At 34.6% G+C, this 23,710-nt stretch overlaps 1 protein-coding gene across 1 annotated transcript in view; it reads left to right on the forward strand.

Moving 5' to 3' along the window:
- LOC127855708 (A-kinase anchor protein 9-like) overlaps nt 1–23,710 on the forward strand; it is a 477,990-nt gene that overhangs the window by 140,905 nt on the left and 313,375 nt on the right. The window contains exons 21-30 of the mRNA XM_052391486.1: nt 315–404; nt 1,344–1,481; nt 3,530–3,737; nt 4,584–4,750; nt 7,826–7,977; nt 9,138–9,367; nt 9,967–10,098; nt 13,763–13,993; nt 14,913–15,125; nt 22,450–22,497. Coding sequence (XP_052247446.1) covers nt 315–404; nt 1,344–1,481; nt 3,530–3,737; nt 4,584–4,750; nt 7,826–7,977; nt 9,138–9,367; nt 9,967–10,098; nt 13,763–13,993; nt 14,913–15,125; nt 22,450–22,497 — 1,609 coding nt within the window. The remainder of the gene's footprint in view (nt 1–314; nt 405–1,343; nt 1,482–3,529; nt 3,738–4,583; nt 4,751–7,825; nt 7,978–9,137; nt 9,368–9,966; nt 10,099–13,762; nt 13,994–14,912; nt 15,126–22,449; nt 22,498–23,710) is intronic.

Consider the following 23,710-nt stretch of genomic DNA (forward strand, 5'->3'; position numbering starts at 1 on the left):
CTTGACATTTTAATTAATTTTATGAAAAAGCAACACATATACTTTTTTTTTTACTTTTTATTACATGTCAATTAATTCAATATTGCCTTATTAGTAATGAATATTGCCTTAAAAAGTCATTGAGTTTTGGTGTAAGAATTTACTTGATATCCTGCTTATTTTCATTCAAAAAGCAATTAATTGGTAAGTTGTTTGGATGGTATTTGCTTTGACACAAAACCAAATTGCATAAATTAAATTATCCCATTCGAGCAAGGATTGAAAATGTCTTGTAACCTAAAACTGACCAAATCATACTTTACCTTTTGCTTTAGATGGAGTTGGCAGCTCTGAAAGAAAGACTCTCTGAGGCTCAGAGGGCCTTGGAACTGTACGCAGATAGTCCCAGTCCTAGGGTCCCAAGTGTAAGTGTGGACGTTTGAGCCTCATTATGGGAAAACAGGGCTTAATGCATGAGCGCAAAGAATGATTGCACTGGCTAATCAGGGACAACACTTTTTGACTAAACTGGATTTTTGTTTTGGAAGTGACTTCCTTTTAACGAAAAATTCCATAAAAGAGGAAAATGTTGTGCCTGATTAGCCTGTGCAGAAGGCTGATACTTGCTGATAATTTGAAAAGAATGTAATGAAGAAATTCTGGTCACAATTTTTAGGGGGCAAACAAGTGATTGTTACTGTAATCAGGGAAACACATGGGAATTTGAATGAAATGTATGGAACATTTGGAAATTTGACTGAAATTTAGGGAGCATATGGGAATTTTACTGAAATATTGGGAACATAATGGGAATTTGACTGAAATGTAGGGTACTTATAGGAATTTTACAGAAATGTAGGGAACATACAGGAATTTGACTGAATGTCGGGTACTTATGGGAATTTTACTGAAATGTAGGGAACATATAGGAATTTACTGAAATGTAGGGTTACTAGGGTACTTATTGGAACATGACTAAAATGAAGGGAACATATGGGAATTTCAATGAAATCTGAGTAAACACATGGAAATTCACTTTAGAATTTGAATAACCAACCTAAAATGAAATTATTAATATAATTATTATGTTATGAATATGATTTTTTTATATACATTTTTACCTTTTTGTGACGTATTTTGCCTTAATAGGTTTTTAATAGTTTAGTTTTACAAATTGACTTCATTTTAATAATGGTTTTTGTTGAGTACCATAATGAAAATGCAGTCAATTTATAAAACAAACTTTGAAAAAGCCTATTATGGCCACATAAAACAGGAAAGAGTGAAAAAGTGTCTGTGTCAATTTACTTTTACCCTTACCGGATATGAAACTGAGTGATTAGAATATAATCCATATTGTTCAGTTCCGTGGCGGCAGCACCCTGGGCTCCACAAAGGAAGTGGAAGACTTCATGGTCCGCGAGAGTAAATCAGAAACCGAGAGTGAGCTGGGTACCGAACCTGCCCACGAGGGAACCGATGTGGTTACCATGGAAACACAGGTGAGCATGGAATGGAAACAGTGAAAAAGGATTTAAGGTTGAGTAACATGATGAATATAAAGTCTATTTTGAGAAAAAACTGTGTAAAATCCTTGTGAGGCCCAATATACATCAGAAAAGATAGAGGCTTTTTCTGTGTTACTATTTATAATTTGTACATATTGTAGCGCATGAAATACACTTGAAAATATGAGGTAAAGATCACATTTGTCCATGTTACAGCTTGAAAATTCTTGTCTCAGCCATACCTTTTGACATATGTGGATGGATTTTGAAATTAATTTATACAAATCAAAACCATAATAAGGTCATGCTTTAGAGCTTAAAGTCTAAATTGGCCATAAAAAAGCTTTTGCACACTGTATCTTATACATCATGGTATTCAAAACATGCTACCACTAATGATTATCATGAGGATACAGCATTTTGTGTCATCAAACTGTATCCATATCTTGGAGATCAACGTCACACTTACAGGTCAGAGGTCAAATGTGGCCATAATACAGCATTTTGTGTCGTAAAACTGTATCAATATCTTGGAGATCAAGGTCATACTTACAGGTCAGAGGTCAAATGTGGCCATAATACAGCATTTTGTGTCGTAAAACTGTATCAATATCTTGGAGATCAAGGTCACACTTACAGGTCAGAGGTCAAATGTGGCCATAATACAGCATTTTGTGTCGTAAAACTGTATCAATATCTTGGAGATCAAGGTCACACTTACAGGTTAGAGGTCAAATGTGGCCATAATACAGCATTTTGTGTCGTAAAACTGTATCAATATCTTGGAGATCAAGGTCACACTTACAGGTCAGAGGTCAAATGTGGCCATAATACAGCATTTTGTGTCGTAAAACTGTATCAATATCTTGGAGATCAAGGTCACACTTACAGGTCAGAGGTCAAATGTGGCCATTATGCAGCATTTTGTGTCGTAAAACTGTATCAATATCTTGGAGATCAAGGTCACACTTACAGGTCAGAGGTCAAATGTGGCCATAATACAGCATTTTGTGTCGTAAAACTGTATCAATATCTTGGAGATCAAGGTCACACTTACAGGTCAGAGGTCAAATGTGGCCATAATACAGCATTTTGTGTCGTAAAACTGTATCAATATCTTGGAGATCAAGGTAACACTTACACGTCAGAGGTCAAATGTGGCCATAATACAGCATTTTGTGTCATAAACCTGTATCAATATCTTGGAGATCAAGGTCACACTTACAGGTCAGAGGTCAAATGTGGACATAATACAGCATTTTGTGTCATAAAACTGTATCCATATCTTGGAGATCAAGGTCACACTTACAGGTCAGAGGTCAAATGTGGCCATAATACAGCATTTTGTGTCATAAACCTTGATCCATATCTTGGAGATCAAGGTAACACTTACACGTCAGAGGTCAAATGTGGCCATAATACAGCATTTTGTGTCATAAAACTGTATCCATATCTTGGAGATCAAGGTCACACTTACAGGTCAGAGGTCAAATGTGGCCATAATACAGCATTTTGTGTCATAAAACTGTATCCATATCTTGGAGAACAAGGTCACACTTACAGGTCAGAGGTCAAATGTGGCCATAATACAGCATTTTGTGTCATAAACCTGTATCCATATCTTGGGTCAAAGGTCAAACTGTAAAACTGTATCCATATCTTGGAGATCAAGATCACACGTACAGGTCAGAGGTCAAATGTGGCCATAATACAGCATTTTGTGTCATAAACCTGTATCCATATCTTGGAGATCAAGGTCACACTTACAGGTCAGAGGTCAAATGTGGCCATAATACAGCATTTTTTGTCATAAACCTGTATCCATATCTTGGAGATCAAGGTCACACTTACAGGTCAGATGTCAAATGTGGCCATAATACAGCATTTTGTGTCATAAACCTGGATCCATATCTTGGAGATCAAGGTCACACTTACAGGTCAGAGGTCAAATGTGGCCATAAAACAAATTGTCTGGTCTGAAACATTGTCATTCATCATGCAATTCAACAATAACTTAACATAAATTGTCTCCCCTACTTAAGGTGTTTGATGCCCATTCCGAGGAGGAGGTCTCTGAGGGCATGGAGGATAACTCCCTGCAGGGAACCCTGGACGACGGAGTTGGAGTTGTCTCCCTTGACACCTCAATGGACCAGTCCAGAGGCACCCTAAGGGGGGTGGACACTACGGCAGACACGGAGCTCATGCAGTTCTCGGAGGAGGAGGTTTCGGACAGGTCTTTGGACGAAGGTATACAGTATTTTTGTTCAGTGTCAAGGTAGTCACAGGGTTTTTTCCTCCATTTTGGGAAAGTGGCGGGGTCCATTTGCATTTGGAAAAATCACCTTGTTTTGACCGAAATAGGTAAAATTAGTGTTGTTGATTTTTTTTTGCTGGCAATACTTTTAAAATGGAGAATACAGAGATTTCAATATTACCATAATTACTTAATAAAGACTTTAGAATAGATCACTCTGTACTGAGTTGTTTACTTTAGTTTCATGGTTGGCACAAACTCTGGGAAATATTGTTTAAATGGCCTCTGCAGGGAATATTTTGAGAATGACATGGGACTCTACCAAAGCCATGAGACAAATGCAAACTGCAAAGTAAAATCTAGATGTTATTAACAGTAAATATGGCTACAAGTGGAAGATGGAAGTCATGTTTCTACTTGAACAAATTTCACTGATTCTTTGACAGTAAATGCCTGTCCTAAAATGAAAAATCTGTGAATTTCACTCTGAGGCTTTGTTTGCCTCCCTTTATTAGTGTTATAATGTAAAACGTGTACGCTAATGTTGGAAACACACTAAAGGTTATTGGATAAAGATTATGTTTGGATAATCTTTGTAGTGCCGTACTTTTCCATGTATGACCCCCTACATTGTATAACATGCACCCGTTTGTTTAATACCAAAATGAAGGAAAACAATTTTTTTGATTAAGAAAACTGGCAAATTGCACTTCAACTTGGCAGCCATTTGACTATTGTGCAATCAGTCGATTACTTTTAAAATAACATTTGGGGTGATGAAAATGCTAATAATACATGGACAAGTAAATTTAATGTATTTATCTTCCTTTTTAACATAGAAGATGAGACGCAGAAAAGTGATCGCAGTACCCCAGCGGCCATGTTGCAGACCCTTGGATACGAGGCCTTTGCACCTGGCGGTCCAACCGTGAAATCCCTCGACGACACGACCGATTCCTCTGTCAGGGCTTCCGATAGGGAGGATTTAAGGGCCAGAGTACGCGAGGTGAGAGAAAACATTTATTCGAGTATTCTGTTCTCTTGAAATAAAAAGATTTATTTTCATTCCATTTCAATAAATAAATTGGGAGTGAAGCTATAGTATCTCGTATTGAAATGTCAAGCAGATTCACCAGTTTCACGACCAACTTGTATTTTAGCAATAAGGCTGAGCGAATACGAATTTTTTAATGTTGAGTTCTTTCATTTTTTCTTTAAAGCAACAAGATCCTGTATATGAATCTGTACTTTAGTGCAATCCTGGTTTAAAATTTACCAAGACAGATCCCTTGGAGTTTGCCTATCACTGCTGGTAGAATATTTTCAACGTTTCATACAAAAGAGGACACTATTTCTCTAAAGAAAACTACTATTTCTTGTAAGATTGATATTGACAATTTGATAACTATATAACATTTTAAGCAGTATTGCATCTTAAACCAGTTGGGCAAATCTTCTATAAGAAGGGATTTTTTTTATTGAGACTGCATGAATAATTAACCAATGGCTTTTCCCCAATCGCTCACATTTGCTCCTACTATTTATCAACACTGGATGGTACTTTATTGGCTGCAGTCAGTGATATCGCGTAGAACTTTGCATATAAAATAGGTAATTGGCTAAGAGTTGTACCATCAGTATTGTACTTTATACTTAACCTGAGCATGGGTTTGGGCTGTATTTATTTATGTCCCTTGTGGGCTTCAGTAGTTGTTTTATTGATTTGCATAGTCATGGCATGATTAAATATGAGACTCCCACTGTAAATGTGAGCAGCATTCTGGGGAAACGGGGCTTAATGCATGTGTGTAAAGTGTTATCCCAGATTAGCCTGTGCTATCTATCTAATTAGGGAGACACTTTCAGCTTTTATGGGATTTTTCATTTACAGGAAGTTTCTTGTAAACAAAAATCTACTTTAGGCGGAAATGTTGTCCTTGATAAGGCTGTGCAGACTTCATAGGCATATCAGGGACGACACTTTACGTACATGCATTAAGTTCAGTTTTCCAGGAACATGACTTGTGTGCACATGTAATGTATTCCATCATGAATGACTCAGCATATTTAGTTTTCAGTGAAAGTTTGACAATTTTTTTATGCCCCCGGATCGAATGATCGGGGGTATATTGTTTTTGGCCTGTGTGTCTGTCTGTCCCAAAACTTTAACCTTGCTAAAAACTTTTGCAATATTGAAGATAGCAACTTGATATTTGGCATGCATGTGTATCTCATGGAGCTGCACATTTTTAGTGGTGAAAGATTCAAGGTCAAAGGTAAAATATATGGCTTCAAAGCGCAGTAGGGGGCATTGTGTTTCACAAACAGAGCTCTTGTTTATGAATAACATTTGACAGTGGTAAGGTGAACAAGGAACTGCACAGAATTTCTAGGTCAAAGTACATGCATTATCAATGGAAAACAGCAGTATAAAAGCTAACCCAGTCACTTAGTGTAGAATAACGATAAAAATTAAAATGAAATTATTCATTGGGTGGCATGGAAATAAAAAGAAAGGAATATCAGAAAGACAAAGACAATGTCATAAATTGAAGAGGCATTACCATCACAAGTACAAAATAATTACTCGGTCAGAAATGAACATTCCTTGCAATAAATAATTCAAGAGTTCCAAGAAGTCAGCAGTATCTGTAAAGGAAAAGTTTTCCGTAAAGAAGTGGGGTATTTTTGTGAGGTCGCTGAAAGATATTTTGTGTAGGGTTTTTTGTTAGTGAATAACTCTCTCTGAGCATGTTCCTGAATAGAATTTTGTTTACTAGCTTTTGTGATGTTATAAAACATGATTTCAAAATAAGAAATAGAAAAAAAATGTTTTCTGGAGTGAAATGTTGTGAATAGGGAGCATATAATGTCTGAATACAAATACAGAAAAGGTTTTTAGTTACTGGAGTGAATAGAGAAACAAAGATTCATAATGAATGGAATAAATATTGGACTGCACAACAGGGTTTTCCAAATAAATGGCAAGATTCATAGGGTAAGGCTTGAAATAAATAAGTGTGTACATATTTTTGTATTCCTCATACTTTGATACTTAGTGTTATTAGAATCATTGGGCGCCACTCTTTTGCAGTAAAAATTTTAGATAGAAAAAATATGTGTTGTTCACAGTTTTGCAATAAACTTGAATTTTAAAGTATCATCAGTTTTTAATATGAGCACTGCTTAAAATAGTGGGACGAGCTAACAATTCAAAATTACAAGACCCACTAATTTTCCTACTTCAGTTACCTATGTTATCACTTCAAAGTGCCTTAGTTCACAGGTAGAGGAACTTGTAGTTGTCAAAATTGCAAAAATAATAATTGGACTCGCTCTATCTTTTGAAGTTTTTCCCTCCATGAAGAGTATTATAACATTTTGACAAAAAAATATCTTACATTTTAAAAATATTAAAATTAAGTGTTAATTAAATGCATGAAGAATGTTTCTGATTGAGACTGGAGTGTATATCAATATTGCATTGAAAAAATCACTTTGCTCACTGTGTATGTTGATATTTTCTCTTCAGTCTTTTTGCATCAACAGTTTATCTTTACAGTTAGTTTCCTTAGCTTAGATTGCTTAGAAAGTTTAAGGCTTATTGAAACGTGCTCTAGTCAGTTACCTGGGTAGAACCAGTCCTTGGTGTTTATGGAGGAGATCCAAAGAACGCTCCCACTGTTGGGATCAAACCCATGACCTCCTGGTTGTTAGGCGGACACCGTGACCCAGTATAATGATGATCTCATTGTTGAGCTCTACTATAAAAAATGAGATTTGATTGACTACACAGCTGAGTTAGTTAGTTGTTGGTGCTTGAACAATCTCACATCTAAGCTATAGGAATATGCACATATTCTCCCTTAAACTCAGGTTGAATTAGACTAAAAACTTACAAAAACACCTTATATGAACAGCTAAATGAGCATAGTGATCAAAATCATCTAAAAAATTGAGAAACAACTCAAAATGGAGTCAGAATATTCACTTATGTTTGCGATACGAGGCTAATATCCACTATGCCTCGGCGATCTATATTAGCCTATATTCTTATATTCTTCACCTTTATTCTTTCCAGTTGGAGGCAGAAGTTGAGGATCTCCGGTTGAGGCTCGCAGCCGAGGTGGACAGACAAGGAGACCATCTGGAGAGGCTTGACAGGGAGAAACAGGAGGAGAGAAACCTGGTCTCCATGCTGCGGGAGGACATTGAGAGACTCAATACCGACAGGTGGGTGGGGAAAGTGGAAATGTTGACTCCACACTAACAGGTGGGTGGGGAGAGTGGTAATGTTGACTCCACACTGACAGGTGGGTGGGGAAAGTGGTAATGTTGACTCAACACTGACAGGTGGGTGGGGAAAGTGGAAATGTTGACCCTGCACTGACAGTTGAGTGGGGAAAGTAGAAATGTTGACTCTGCACTGACTGGTGGGTGGGGAAAGTGGAAATGTTGACTCTGCACTGACAGGTGGGTGGGGAAAGTGGTAATGTTGACTAAACACTGACAAGTGGGTGGGGAAAGTGGAAATGTTGACTTAACACTGACAGATGGGTGGGAAAAGTGGAAATGTTGACTCTGCACTGACAGGTGGGTGGGGAAAGTGGAAATGTTGACTCAACACTGACAGGTGGATGGGGAAAGTGGAAATGTTGACTCAACACTGACAGGTGGGTTGGGAAAGTGGTATTGTTGACTCTGCACTGACAGGTGGGTGGGGAAAGTAGAAATGTTGACTCTGCACTGACAGGTGGTTGGGGAAAGTGGAAATGTTGACTCAACACTGACAGGTGGGTGGGGAAAGTGCAAATTTTTACTCTGCACTGACAGGTGGGTGGGGAAAGTGGAAATGTTGACTCTGCACTGACAGGTGGGTGGGGAAAGTGGAAATGTTGACTCAACACAGACAGGTGGGTGGGGAAAGTAGAAATGTTGACTCTGCACTGACAGGTGGGTGGGGAAAAAAGAAATGTTGACTCAACACTGACAGGTGGGTGGGGAAAGTAGAAATGTTGACTCAACACTGACAGGTGGGTGGGGAAAGTGGTATTGTATTTAAAAACAAGAGGAGAGAAATTTGGTCTCCATTTTCCAAGAGTGCATTGGGAGACTCAACACTGACAGGTGGTTGGGACTTCGAGAGACTTAAAACAGACAGGTGGGGACTGTGGAATTGACTTGTTAACAGTAGAAGGTGGAGAAAGTAAAAATGTTGACAGAATTGGGTGGGGAAAGTTGATATGTTGACAGAATGTTAAAAGATCGGAAATCAGCTCTAGAGGCTTATTAGAGGAATAAATGTGAAGAGAAATTTGTGTTCATACTAAGAGCAGACAATATTCTGTCAAAGTTATAATTTCTTACTGTAAAACTGATTATAATATTTGCAGGGATGCCCTTCAAACCACCAACGAGCACCTACTGGGTCTGCTATCCGATGCGGTTAAGACGTATATGACGGTGGATGAGTCCATCACGAAGAAGATGAAGGTGATCATGGAGAAGTCAGCGGTCAAAGGTCAGCTATTGCGTCCTGGCTCGGGAAAACGCACGCCCCCACCCCCTGGCAAGAAGTCGCCCAATGTATCGCCCGGACGACTGAGCCCGGCGAGGGCTGAGGGTAAGGATGCTTTGAATTCCTAACTAATTGAGCGGTGTTCTGGGAAAACTGGGCTTAATGCATGTGTGGTAAGTTTCATCTCAGATCTTTACTGTTTTAGTGTGGATTTTTGCTAGGAACAGACTACCTTTAAAAGAAAAAATTGATGAATGCGGAAAGTTTCATTCATAATTGGCCTGTGCAGACTTCACAGGCTTATCTGAGACAACACTTTATTCACATGCATTAAGCCCAGTTTTTCCAGAAAAAAGGCTCCTTTGGTAATTCTTTGACTGAAGTTGTAAGACTTTTTTGAAAGAGGATGACGATGTTTTAAAATAAAACGTGTTGGTAAAATTTACCCAACACACAAATTTGTTGTAGAAGCTGTTAAAAGGGAACTTACGCACCTTAAATCAGTTATTCGCAAGTCAACAAAAATGTAAAAAAATTGTTAACTAGTGCAAATAGTTATGCATATCATGTACCTTCTTTACTCTTAACAATATTCGTGTACGCAAACATTAAATTTGCTACTGTTTTGTATCAGACAGTTAGACTTTGTTATAAATGAATTATTTTTATGAAGAAATGTTAAATTTGTTGGACATTATTTATAGATGGTGAAAATCCAGAAGAGACGAGTATTTTGTCAAATGTGACGGATGAGGGACTAGATTTATCCCAGCGAATATCAGACAGCATTTTCCAAGGTCCAGAACTAGCGTCCGAAGAGGAGGAACTCTTGATTGGTAAGTGAATTAGAGTGACCTCCCTTCTCATGTGCATAGGCTAGAATGTGGTGTGGTGAATGGGTTCATGAATACACTCCACATTTTACTTTGAATTCAAGTCCTACATCTGACAGCGACAACTTATATAAAATAATGCCATTTTAGCAGCAAATAATAATTAATTAGCTCGATTATTCACCAAATTGTTGGAGCTATACTACTCGCCAAATGTCGGAGCCGGCAATGTAATGCTCTGGTAAGGTTATATGTGACACATCTATATTTCGCTGTATCTACTACAGGCATTCAAAGGAAACTTCACACGTGTTCTGGGTCATTGTTTGAGGTCACTGACCAAGTTCCTTACTCCGACCAGCAATTTAGCACAATTTTGCCCCCTTTTCATAACTTTGGTAAAGGTAGACAGGCAACATCTCCATATCTTTTTTTGTACTTCAGGTACTCAGTTGAAACTTAATACATTTGTTAGGGGCCATTTTTTGTTATAAATGACAAAGTCTGTGCAGTAATTATGTTTGGTGACTGACAGAAAGTGTACATACCACTATTAAGGACAAACAATAGTTGAGGGCTGTGTCTTTGGACATTCCTATTTTGTATTGTTCCTATGTACATGCCATAATTGAATAAGTTTGCAGAATTTATTGCAAATATTTTACATTTTAATTTTTGACAATTTATACAGAAATTTTAGAAAAACAGAACTTAGATGAATCAACCATTCTCTCCCTTTATACACGATGTAAGAACATTTTTCATTACCTCCCTTTGTCATAAGAAAGTCATAACTGAAATTAATAAAATCACTAGAAAGGTTGTGCAGCACTAATTTCCATTATTGTCATATGTGCACATCCACAAATATCATTTGAGAAGCCTATTGCAAACAAAGTTGAAAAAATTAAATTGTATATGTCATTTATAAAAAGGGACAATGTTTATTAATAACTGAAACAATAATAATTAATTTTGTATTAGATAACAATGTTGCTATAAGTGAAGAAAACTATAGCATAATATGTGTGTATGACAGTATTAGTCACTCTTTGTGTTTTAAATATTTATTCAGGTTTAATTTTGGATATTATTTTCATTGTCCTTTACACAATTGAATGGTTACTTTAACATCAAACAAGTCACTTCCTTTTACATCACCACCCATAAGTCAACACCATCTGATTTGTTTGTTTCACTCTCACTGCCATTTTGTGAACCTAAAAATGGATGCCTTTTCTTAAATTGTCCTTGTCTGCACTTTTTTTAAATGAAAAAGAAAGTTTGACAATGTTTGTATATGTCTTACGCACTTATGTTTGTCTTCAAATGAAAGAAACTTTGTTTTCCTGATAGGGGTTTAACATTTAATGAATAAATAGTAGCATGATCAGTAAAAAAGATTGTTTGCTTGCTTATAATCACAAATAACATTTCATGGTTTGAGCAAGAATCTCGTATTACTGGTACAGAACGGATAAAACAGTCTCTGGTTAACTGTTGCAAGTGTTTGTTTGTATTCCTAATCGTTCCATAGAACAACAAATAGCTTTTATAGTCTTGGAATATTTTAATGGAAAAAAGCAGCACATCCTCATTAAACATGTTCAAGGACCAACACAAATATCTGTACTAACTACAGTGTGACAACTGATGGGATCCTTAAGCCAAGAAGCCAAGAAATACTGCTCAAAGGTCACAACAAATTGAAAGTTGTTCAACATAATTTTGTACGCAAACTTTTCAGCCAGCAAGCACCCTTAAAAAATAATATTTTTATTCCATGAACAGATTTATGAAAGTTATTGTGTACATATGTGGTCAACATTTCTGCCTAATGCATTCAGATTATTTTATTCAGCCTTTTTGTACTACTAGCTGTTTAACACAGAGATCAACTTTTTATGTCATAAAATATGTACACTCCAAAATATATATAAAAAACTACTTGCTGTAAAAAAATCAAAAGCAGGAAAAATTGACTATGTGGGAGCAAAAAAAATAGTTTTTATTTCATTTCACAAAGTTTGGATGTTGCTAATCCATTGAACATCTGAATAATTTCTTTTGGCCTAAGTGTAATATCAAGATCTGCTCTAGTAGTAGCATTGTGTGAACTCTTAGGAAACAGGCACTTGATAAATATGTCATATTTATTTCTGTCATTATACAGCAAAATGACATTGTATTTGTCTAATGCAGTGAGTTGAATGTTCTACATGAAGACATTAATATTAGATAGTGAAATGAGAGTAAAAAGAAATTTGTTAAAAAAGTGACTATTTATTTAATAAATTTCTTAAATAAGTGATTTTATAGTACAGAAAAATGTAAATGGTTTTAAAGAAAAAATGTTAAATAAGCTATTGTATTAAATTTTGAATCTTGTAGAATAAGATATATACAAAGATATACAACATGAGAATTGATCATTTCTGTGCATTCAAATGGATTTAAATCATTTCACGATAGAACACAAGTATTCTACAGGTTTGAAGTTTATTGAATATTATTTTACTGTATTTACACTTGCACAATAGGGAATTGGAATATTGACAATGGAAAGTTATTGTCTGAACAGATTCTTATTTTAGAATAAAAGGAATTTAAATTACATGTGCACAGCAAAACGTTTAGCAGATTATTTAATATGGTTGAAACCGATTAAATTTTACATTTAATATGCCTGAATTTTAAATTTGTTCTTCATCTGTTTTACATAGGCATATACATGTTACAGGTTTGTTAGCATTAGTGTTTTATGATGTGAAGATTGAACACAAATTGTGATTTCTCGGATGGAAAATGAAAATGTTTAAATTGTAGTTTTAGAAATAGAGAATACAACAAAAATGAAATATGTGGAATGTGAACAGAAATCTGTTTTCAAGAAGCAACGAAAGTTATTGGACTTTATTTCTCAAAAATATTTTATTTACTTGCTGAGGATTTTATAGGTTGAAAGAGAGGTTATTTTGATTTAGTGCTTTGTATTGCAATTCTTTTATTACTCTTGTAAGATTTGGTATTATAGGTATATTAAAATACTATCATGCTTGCAAAGTCTAAGTCTTCTTAAATGAAATTAGCATGTAAGAGTAAAATCATTTGCTGTAAACAGTAACAATTAAATTTCTTTGGAAATATAATAATGAATTATTAATATAGGACATAACACAATCAAATGTTTGTGTACCATTTTTGGGCTTTTTTTCCTTCTTTAGCAAATAAAGAAAAAAAAGCCCTGCATTTTGGCAATACCCATATTACATATACAGATGACAACGTGATATTTTAAGCATCAATTTGCTTTTAAGTGGGGAAAATAATGATTGTTTGATTAACATCATTTGAAGATTTATTGATTAGTCTTAAATAAAAAAAGAACACCCTGAACAAAAATTAACCAATTAAATGGTTGTTACAATTTCTAAGACTATTTTTACTCCGAATATATCCTGTTCCAAAGATCTGAAATCTTACTTTTGTTTTCTGGTTTTTATTGTACCACATTCAATTATGTGGTACAAATATATCTACCCAGGAAGTGGACTCAAAAGCGTTTAAATTAGGCCTAGACTTTCAATGCAATCAAACTAAAAAATTGTTTTCAACTTAAGTTATTTTCCTATTAAACTAATATTTAAATGTTTGTAACATATTCCAGATTCGGGCAGCCGCCTGCGCACATCGGTCAACCACCTACTGGACATGATCGAGGAGACCACCTCAGCTCTACTGCAGACGCGCACCACGCAGGCTGACATGGCTGACGCTATAGAGGGAAGGGGGGCAGATGTCGACTCCCTCTCTGCTCGGTGCGGAGACCTTGAGGAGCGCCTCCAAGAGGAGATGGAGCGAAAGGATTTCCTGGCACTTGAACTGCATAAGGCTGAAGGTAGGTTTTATTGTTAGGGCTCTTTTTTGCTTCTTATTGAATAGCTGTTTTTCACAATTTTGACAAGTTCTAGTATTTGTACATGTAGCAATTTTACAAGTTCCTTACTCACATGTTTACAATTTCACGACTAATTTCTTCTAAATTTTGAAAAGTCACGCATTTTTGACACTTTTGAAAAGTTGTCATTTTTTCTCGACCTTGAAATGCACAGGACCCCATATGAGTAACAGTCTGTTAAGCTTTGAGTATTGTTTTGGCCCCATCCTGCTGAGAAGCAAAATACAAATGGATATTTTGAACTGCACAGGACTGAAGATTTTTTCAGCTTGCAGTGTTTTATTTCACCATTTTGGGAATATGGCTGGGGCACTTTGCATTGGGAAAAATTGTGTTGTTTTGACGAAAATTGGGACATTGGTGTATTTTATTTTTCTAGCAAATACAAAGATTTCTTGGCCCTTATACTGCAAAGGGCTGAAGATTTGTATCAGTCGAACACAATTTAAATATTGTCTTCACCCTTTCCTTCTCAGAACATCAGGGACAGCACTCTCTGCTTTTATGATATTTTCTATTTAAAGAAAGTCTCTTCTTAGCAAAAATACAGTTTAGGCCGAAAGTTTCGTCTCTGATTAGCCTGTGCGGAATGTACAGGCTAATCTGGGATAACACTTTACTATTTAATGTTATCCCAGATTAGCCTGTACATTCCGCACACGTTATTCAGGGACGAAACTTTCGGCCTAAACTGTATTTTTGCTAAGAAGGCTACTTCTGTTGATTTATTCGGTAGTGAATACTATAAGTTTGTTCATGAATTAATAACAATATAGGGTTGAGAGTGCAACTATTGTAAATGCTAATCATTTCAATATGAGATACACAGTTTTATATCTCAACCCTTGAACATTCTCAGGGCTCATAGAAGGCTACTCTTCGGAGCGTGAAACTCTCGAGCAGCGAATTCAGGAGCTCGAGGAGCAGAAGGAGACGCTCGTCTTGAGTCTCGAGACGATGAAAAACAGAGTCCGTGACCTTGAGTCCCTGAAGTCTGAAAACGAGAAACTCAGACAAGAGATGAAGGAGCAGCGAGAGTTGATGACGTCGAACGTGGGAGACGAGGCTCAAGGTTTAAGTCGTTACCGATATCTGTACATGCCGCTCGGTGTTGTCTTTGGATGTTATCTTTTGCACAACTACTTGTATAGTCCGTAGCGTAGAGTTTGTCTGAATGTCTGAGTGTCTTTGAGCTCCCTAAAGTTGCTGTTGACCGGTACTTTTTCGTTGTATTTTTTCTTTTGCCCATTAAAAAATCAGGCTGTCAAATGGTTTCTGTAATCCAATACTTTGCTGAGTAGTCCAATTTTTTAAAAATCTTTTATTTTCTATATTCTATGTACAACAGCATTTTTTAAGAAAATGAGGTCATTCAACTGTCTAAAACTGATTCAATAATTATATAGAGGATATTTGTTGGATTCGGTGGAATATCGATTTTAATTCACGAGTGATCATAGAAAATGATATTTTCACGAGTGGCGCAGCCACGAGTGAAAATATATATTTTCTATGATCAAGAGTGAATTAAAATCGATATTCCACAGTATCCCAAAAATTTTCTTTTTAATTTTATGATTTTTTTCTAGGGCTGTCACGATTCACCGGTATACCGGTATATCGCGGTGCATGTCGTGAAAAAAATCGCACCGCGGTACGGCCTTGCCGCACCGGTTTTTTTAATATTATTATATTAGCACAGATATAAATACATTACATAATTATTTTGATATAGATATCATTTTGAAAAATGTAGAAGCGGTTCAAAAGGGCTAAATAAATAATCCGTTAATATCCAGGTCAAGCAAGCGCTTCCACTTGTAGATGTTTAACTTTCACGTTTAAAATACGGCGATGTATGGGTCCGTACCTTTTTTGGAATTAGGGACAGATTTCCTTTGCAAATAAGTTCATAATTATCCAAAAGATGTTTATTTTATTTCTTATTTTCTTTCTTTAGTATATCGATCGTTCAAAGCATGGCACTTCCGAATCATGTTATCTTAAGATTCTGAAAGTCGAGGAAGAGTCAGAACGCTACGGATTTTCAATACTGGGCCCGCTGACTCCGCATTTTGAACATGCCCTTGAAGCGTTCAATTTACACAGATCGTAGTCACAGCTATTGTAAACAACATGGCGGACATTTTAGAAAAAGACGCGAACAATAACAATGACTACTTCTATCAAGTTTATTACAGTTTCTTTTACAGTTTCTAGTCATACTATGATACCAGTGTTTTCTGATTATTGAGTTTAATAAAGTTTGTAAAACTTGTAATTCTTCTGTTTTCTTCACAGATACATATTCTGTAAAATATCGCGGTACGTACCGCGATACAGTGTTGCCGTACCACGATATACCGCGGTACGCTCACGGCGTATCGTGACAGCCCTATTTTTTTCACAGTTTATATACATCGTTAAAGAGTTTAACTTAAGAATTTCGCTGGGATAATGACGTCATTTTGTCACAAAAATGACGTCATTTCACAGTAAACAGTGAAAATTATCGATAATTTTCACTGATAATTTCAACTGTTTGTAACAGTGAAATTATCAGTTCACTGATATTTCTCAATAAACCACCGGAAAGCATAAAATAATAAGTTCTCTCTTACTTGAAAATTGTAAAACGATAATACTTGGATTATTGAAATTATTATATTTTCGCAATTTTCTTTTGGCAGCCTGCTTTTTGTTTTTGATGTTGTATTTAACCTAGTGCCTTTAGCGTGTTTTGTTAGTAATTGTTTATTTTAAAGTTTTACGAGATGTAATTTGTTAATTTCAAAGAAGGATTTTTTATCAGTATTAGTAAAGATTTGTTCAACAAACAAAAGTTCCTCAATAAAAAGGCTTATTTTCTTATTCCAAATCGTCCATAACGTGTTCTATCTAATCTTCAAGCTGGAATTTCCGGAAATATGTTGTTCACTGTCTGTATGTTGGTTGTACAACAGGCTTTTTATTGAGATTAAAATTTAAAAGAATAAAAAGAGATATCGAGAAAGGTAAGACAAAATAACTATAATTAAGGGTAAACTACTGACAATATGAGTTAACTTATTGGGTTTTATCTGGTCAATTTTGTATATTTAAAGTAAATGTGGTGAATATTTATCAAGTAGTGTGCTATGAGCTATTCTGAATGTGCTTTTTGAAAGTGTGCTATTTTAATACATGTAATTTATCACTCTGTCATCGACCTATCTTTTTTCGAACAATGGTAAAAAAATTGTAAAAAACATGTAACATTGTACAAAAAGTTGAAAGACAAAAATGTGCATTTTTTTCAAGAGCTTGAACTTTCTGTATAGAATTTCACCTTTCACAGATTAATTAAAACGTTTTTAAAAAATGTATTTGAAAAATAATTTATATTTGGAATTTTGTTTGCTTCTATAATTTGTGATAAAATCGTATAATTTATATGTAAATTTTTTATCTCAAAATCAAATCTTTCTCTTGACTTATAACAAACAACTTGATTATCAAAACTGTTGTACAATTTTCATCTCAAAATCAAATCTTTCTCTTGAATACAAAAATGTGTCTTTATTATCAAGATTATTGTGTCTGCTGCTAACCTTTTCTTGTGTCTCATAGCCATTCTTATATAACAAGCATCAGCATTTGGGCATGAGTTTTAGCATTTTGGCATCTTTAAAAATAGAGGAATTGATATTAACCCTTTCCCACTTAGAAGCAAAGTGAAAACGGCTATGTGCAAACAGCATAAAACCAGAACAGACTGCAAGTAACTCACAGTCTGTTAGGTTTTATGCTGTTTGCTGCAAGCTCATCAGTATCTAAGGTTTGGAGATGAAGCCTTAAAAACTTGAATCTAGTAAGAAATGTCTTAAATTAAAATTAATTTCCAAGGGACTACAAATTCGTAAAAATACTTATCTAAGTGGTACAGGGTTAATTGATAAAAAATGCATAGTGACCGTATCTTAAATGTTTGTGTTACACTGTTGGTCAACAAAAACGACCATATGTTTTCACAATCTCAAGTAGGCTGTTTAGTTCCTAAATATTATTTAATTGGATTGATTTTTTTTTACGATGGTACTTTGTGTTTTATATATATTTTTTGGGGTTTTATTTTTAGAATTACATATATAGGTGAAGCCATTATTTTGGGGGTTATTGAGGGGTTTATATATATATATATATATATATATATATATATATAATTTGTTATTCTTAAACAACTTGTAATACCTCATCATCCCATGTCAAAACATATTGGTGTTACTGTATTCAAAATGACTGCGTTTAAATCAAAGACGTTGTTGCTGTTATGTGGGTTTAATAAATGTTGTGGGACATAACTTGTTGTTACTGAGAATATGATTTATTTTGGGAATTACATGAATAAAAAACAAACAAGCCAATAATGTCTTAGATAAATCAGGGTATTGTTTACACTGAACATAAATGTCATGGCTAAATAAAATGTAATGTACATGTGATGTGAACAGAAATATGAAAACGTGCTTGAAGAATGGACAAGAATCTCAAATTTAGTTAAATGAAAGGATTGAGGAGTTTCAGAATTTGAATTTCAATGAAGCAATTTCATTGGTCATCTCTGGAGCATGAACAGCCAATCAAACCATTTTGCTGCTGCACCATGGAAATAGAAAGTTAAGTTATTTTTAGAATCTCCCTTTTGATTGGTTAAAGTGTGTTGGTGGGATGCTGTACTATATATGTTGGATTTTTCGTATTTCAAATTTGTGTATCATGTGGGTTATACTTTACAATGGTTCTGGTCTTATTGAAAGACAACAACAACAACTATCCCTGTAAAATGCTAATGCTTGTTGACCCTAGTGTTATTTCTGATCTGTCAATTGCACTAACATTTGTGTTGCATGTTACCTCAAACTTGTGTGTCATTATATGGACATGTGCATGTTCTAACCCCTTTTTTGTTGAATGTTTTTTTAATGTTTTGTTGATGCTATTGAATATTATTACACAATCTTAAGGTTTTTACAGGTAACTATTTAAAGTGATTATGATACAGATAAAACAATTAATAGCACAGTATCATTTAATATTACAAATAGGTAACTATTTATTTTAAAATATATAATTAAAGGTTGATATTTTTGTCTATATATATACTCATCCAATCGAACACAGAGCTGCATTATGTTGACAATTATATAGAGTGTGTATTTTTAGCTCAATGCTTATTCAGTTATTGATTGACGTTTTTGTTTGCAGCTAGCGTTTGAAGTTAAGAAAGAAACATTAATTCTGCTATGTGCGCTGGTCGATGTAGTTTTGGCTCCAAAGAAGAAAACAGATTATTGTGCAGAAATGCCAGTTATTTAAGGAAAGAAAAAAGCTATTTGAAAGAAATGCGCAAACCATGGCAGAATTAATGTTTCAAGATACGTGATTCAGAAAACAGATCCTTTCTACATGTGTTTATCTTCTAGATTCAAGAAATTATACTTGTATAGCCCTCTTTATGGACTCACATGAGCATGTTGTGCTCATGTTGAGCTTATAGGATAACGTGTTGTCTGTGATCCATGTGCATGCATTAACCATTTAGCACTTAGATACGTATTTGTACGCATTTGTAGTCCCTTAGAAAGTTAAATTTCATTAAAGACCTTTCATACAGATTAAAGTTTTAAAGGCTTCAATTCCAACTCTTAGATACCAATGAGCAGCAAACAGCATAAAGCCTGAACAGACTGCGAGTTACTCAGAGGCTGTTCTGGTTTTTTGCTGTTTGTACATAGCCATTTTCACTTTGCTTCTGAGAGCAGGGAAATGGTTAAATATCGTTGTTCAGAACAGTTAAGATCCCCAAAGTCTCAGGTTAGCCAGCTAGGGCCTTTGACCCTCTTTCTGTTTTTACAACCATGACATTTTCTGATTTGTAACACTTAGTGGTTAATATTAATCTGTTCCTCTGTTGTTGACATGTGTGTGGTAGCAGTAGTTCTAAATGAAAAATGTTTTCTGAATTTAATGTATCTCTTAAAATAAAATTCTGCAGGTTACAATACCGGCAAATAGTCAACTGGAAAATCATAGTAAAAATGTCAGATAGTAAAAATGTAAGAAAAATATGTTTTAACAATTTAATTGGCTGGTATTAATTGTATTTTTAAAATCTTTGACTAAAAACACATTTTGGTTATGTCCAAAATATATTGTTAACCTGCAGTTATTTTACTATTAAACCTCTAGTTACAGTTCTTTTGCTCTAAGTAAGGAAGTTGGCAGATTTGTTTCTAAAAAAATATCGCCTTTCTATATTGAGTGATAAAGTAAATAGAAAAGTTTTTCGCATGAAATTTATTATTTCATACTTTAATTTTTTTTGACAATATTGATCATCCCACCTTGGAATTCCTCTGCCAATTTTTGTGTACAGTTTGTTTTCAATTTTTGCTCTTATTAGTTTTTATAAAACTTGTGCTTTCTGATTATCGGAAAGCCAAGTATTGTAAAAAGAAGACACAAAAATTGAACGCTTTAAGTTTGTAAATGATAAACTTTCTTTGAAACAATGTGTGTATTCTGGTTTTTTGATCTATATTCTGATTTGAGTTTAAGAAATAGTAAATCTTATGTTGTGTATTATGTCTTATATTCTTTACTCTACATGTTTGAAGAAAGTTTGTCATGGTTTCCTTTGTTATATACTCTTTATACTTTATTATATTGACACAGTTTCTATTAACAGATCATGGTATATATATGAGAAAAAGTGTATTGATGTAGCCCTCAGATATTTGACAGATCTTTTGTTAACACAAATATTCTTTTCAGCCAAACAAAAATAAATGATTCAGATTTTGATAGAATCATACAAGCCATGCATTACGGTATTTAATATTTTAAAGTATACAATAAGCAAAACGTTGGTGCAAATAAGAATATAAATGCATACATTCATGATTTTGCGTACTCAGAATGGAATAAAAGCATCATGTAGTAAATGCCTAACTTATAGAAAGAGATTTGAATTACTTTCCTTTTTACAATGATTTGAATTTCCAGCTAGACATAGCTTTTGAATTAAGAAGACTGAAATTACGGTACTTTTATTTTGATAGGACAAAATGGCACAGGCTTTATTAACAGTGCTTTTTGTAATCGTTGATTGCTTCTAATTCAGTTCTGGATATACTTTCCTTGCAAATTGCATGTTTAATAGAGCTTTACTGCATAATATATTACACATTTTACTTCTTTAATTTTGATCTATGGCAGTGGAATTTGCAGTTGTCAGTGTAAGGTGTTAAATGATGTTTTTATGTCCCCCACTATAGTAGTGGGGGACATATTGTTTTTGCCCTGTCTGTCTGTTGGTCTGTTGGTCCGTTGGTCTGTCTGTCTGTTTGCGCCAACTTTAACATTTTGCAATAACTTTTGCTATATTGAAGATAGCAACTTCATATTTGGCATGCATGTGTATCTCATGAAGCTGCACATTTTGAGTGGTGAAAGGTCAAGGTCAAGGTCATCCTTCAAGGTCAGAGGTCAAATATATGTGGCCAAAATCGCTCATTTTATGAAAACTTTTGCAATATTGAAGATAGCAACTTGATATTTGGCATGCATGTGTATCTCATGGAGCTGCACATTTTGAGTGGTGAAAGGTCAAGGTCATCCTTCAAGGTCAGAGGTCAATTATATGTGACCAAAATCGCTCATTTTATGAATACTTATGCAATATTGAAGATAGCAACTTGATATTTGGCATGCATGTGCATCTCATGGAGCTGCTCATTTTGAGTGGTGAAAGGTCAAGGTCAAGGTCATCCTTCAAGGTCAGAGGTCAAATATATGTGGCCCAAATCGCTTATTTTATGAATACTTTTTCAATATTGAAGATAGCAACTTGATATTTGGCATGCATGTGTATCTCATGGAGCTGCACATTTTGAGTGGTGAAAGGTCAAGGTCAAGGTCATCCTTCACAAGGTCAAGGTCATCCTACAATGTCAAACATCATATAGGGGGACATTGTGTTTCACAAACATATCTTGTTTTGTTTGTTTGTTAAACTTATAAAAAAAAAATCTTTTTTATACAGCACCTTATATTTCTTTTTAATTGTTGTGCCATTTGGATTACAATAGGTGAATTCGTAATCATAGAATTGATAACATTCAGTTTAACTTAGCATTTTCCATTTTTCTTAATATGTATAAATAATAATACTAACACAACATTAACATCGTGGGGATGGCTTTTCTATGGTATATTACAGGCCTTTTTAACAAGAATCAGTTGAACATTTTGTATAATCATCAACAGCATTTGAAGCATTTTGAATTCATAATTTGGAATTTCAAGCATAAATAAAAATGTCTGCTCTGTTCAAGTGCATGATTTTTGTTACGCAGCATCCAGGGCTGAAGTTTCCCCAACAGCTCCCCCTGTTGGCGGCAAAGGTTGGTCTAAAAATAGAATGTTTGCTTAGAAATTATATACAATTTGTTTTTCATATGCATTTTGAGCATTTAGCCAGATATGAATGCGTATATACATATGTTTTAAAAGCTAGAGACCAGTGAATGGCATGATCAAAAATATGATGTTAGAAATGTAATCTGTGATCATGTAAACATGAATGCTTTAACCAAAATGTTTATTAGAAGGGTAAAACAAAGTGGACACAAAATAGTGGAATCATGCAAAACTGTAAGTGTGCAGGGTAACCTATGCATGTAGCCTTCTCAAAAGCGTTCGCATGATACCCATGTATGTTAGCACATTTATTATCCATTTCTGCGCAGTGATGATATCACGTTAAAGTGGTTTAAATGTTGTTAACAACCTTCTGCAGGTCAAAATTTCTTACTATTGTTAGAAATTTTCAGACCTTTTACAGGGGGGAAATCATCAATTTCTACTTGTATTTATTCTTAAAATGCCGCTCACTTTCCAGCCATATCAGCAAGAAAGTCATAAGCGTTTATTTCGTATAAGTATTTGCTGTTTATCTCGACTTCACTCGCTCTAAATTTTTTTAGTGGGAGCTGTTATTTTGAGACCCGCTAAGAAATTTGCAGCGAGTGAAGTCGAGATATAATGAATATTAAAGGGACTGTCAACCACGACGACGAAGAAAAGAAAAGTTGTAAAATACGGTATTTTTTACAGTTATTAGTTTATATTTATTAAAATCTCACGACTGGTATATTACATTACTTGAAAAAAGTTGTTAAGTTTTCATATTTTCAGTATATTTGGTGATACATTTTACTGGGTATGTCTACCACGTAAATACAAGTTAACTATAAATAACGCCAGTAGATAGATCATCATCGTCACGTGGTAAACCCCAAAATGCAAATTGTGCATGCGAAGTGAATTGTTTATATCTAATATATAAAATGATCTATATACTTGAGTTTATAGTGTGTATATCGTTATGTCACATATTTTCGCGATGTACTTTCGATTTTACATCGCAAAATTTTATTTCAGAATAAACTGAAAATATGATATTTTTTTTCAAGAAATGTGATATACTAGTCGTGATATTTTAATCAATATAAACTATTAATTGTAAGAAAATACGATATTTTATAACTTTTCTTTTTTCGTCATTCGTGGTTGACAGTCCCTTTAATACGATATAAACGCTAATCATTTTCTTGC

This window comes from Dreissena polymorpha, chromosome 13 (genome assembly GCF_020536995.1).
Source record: "Dreissena polymorpha isolate Duluth1 chromosome 13, UMN_Dpol_1.0, whole genome shotgun sequence".
NCBI classification, from domain to species: Eukaryota; Metazoa; Mollusca; class Bivalvia; order Myida; family Dreissenidae; genus Dreissena; species Dreissena polymorpha.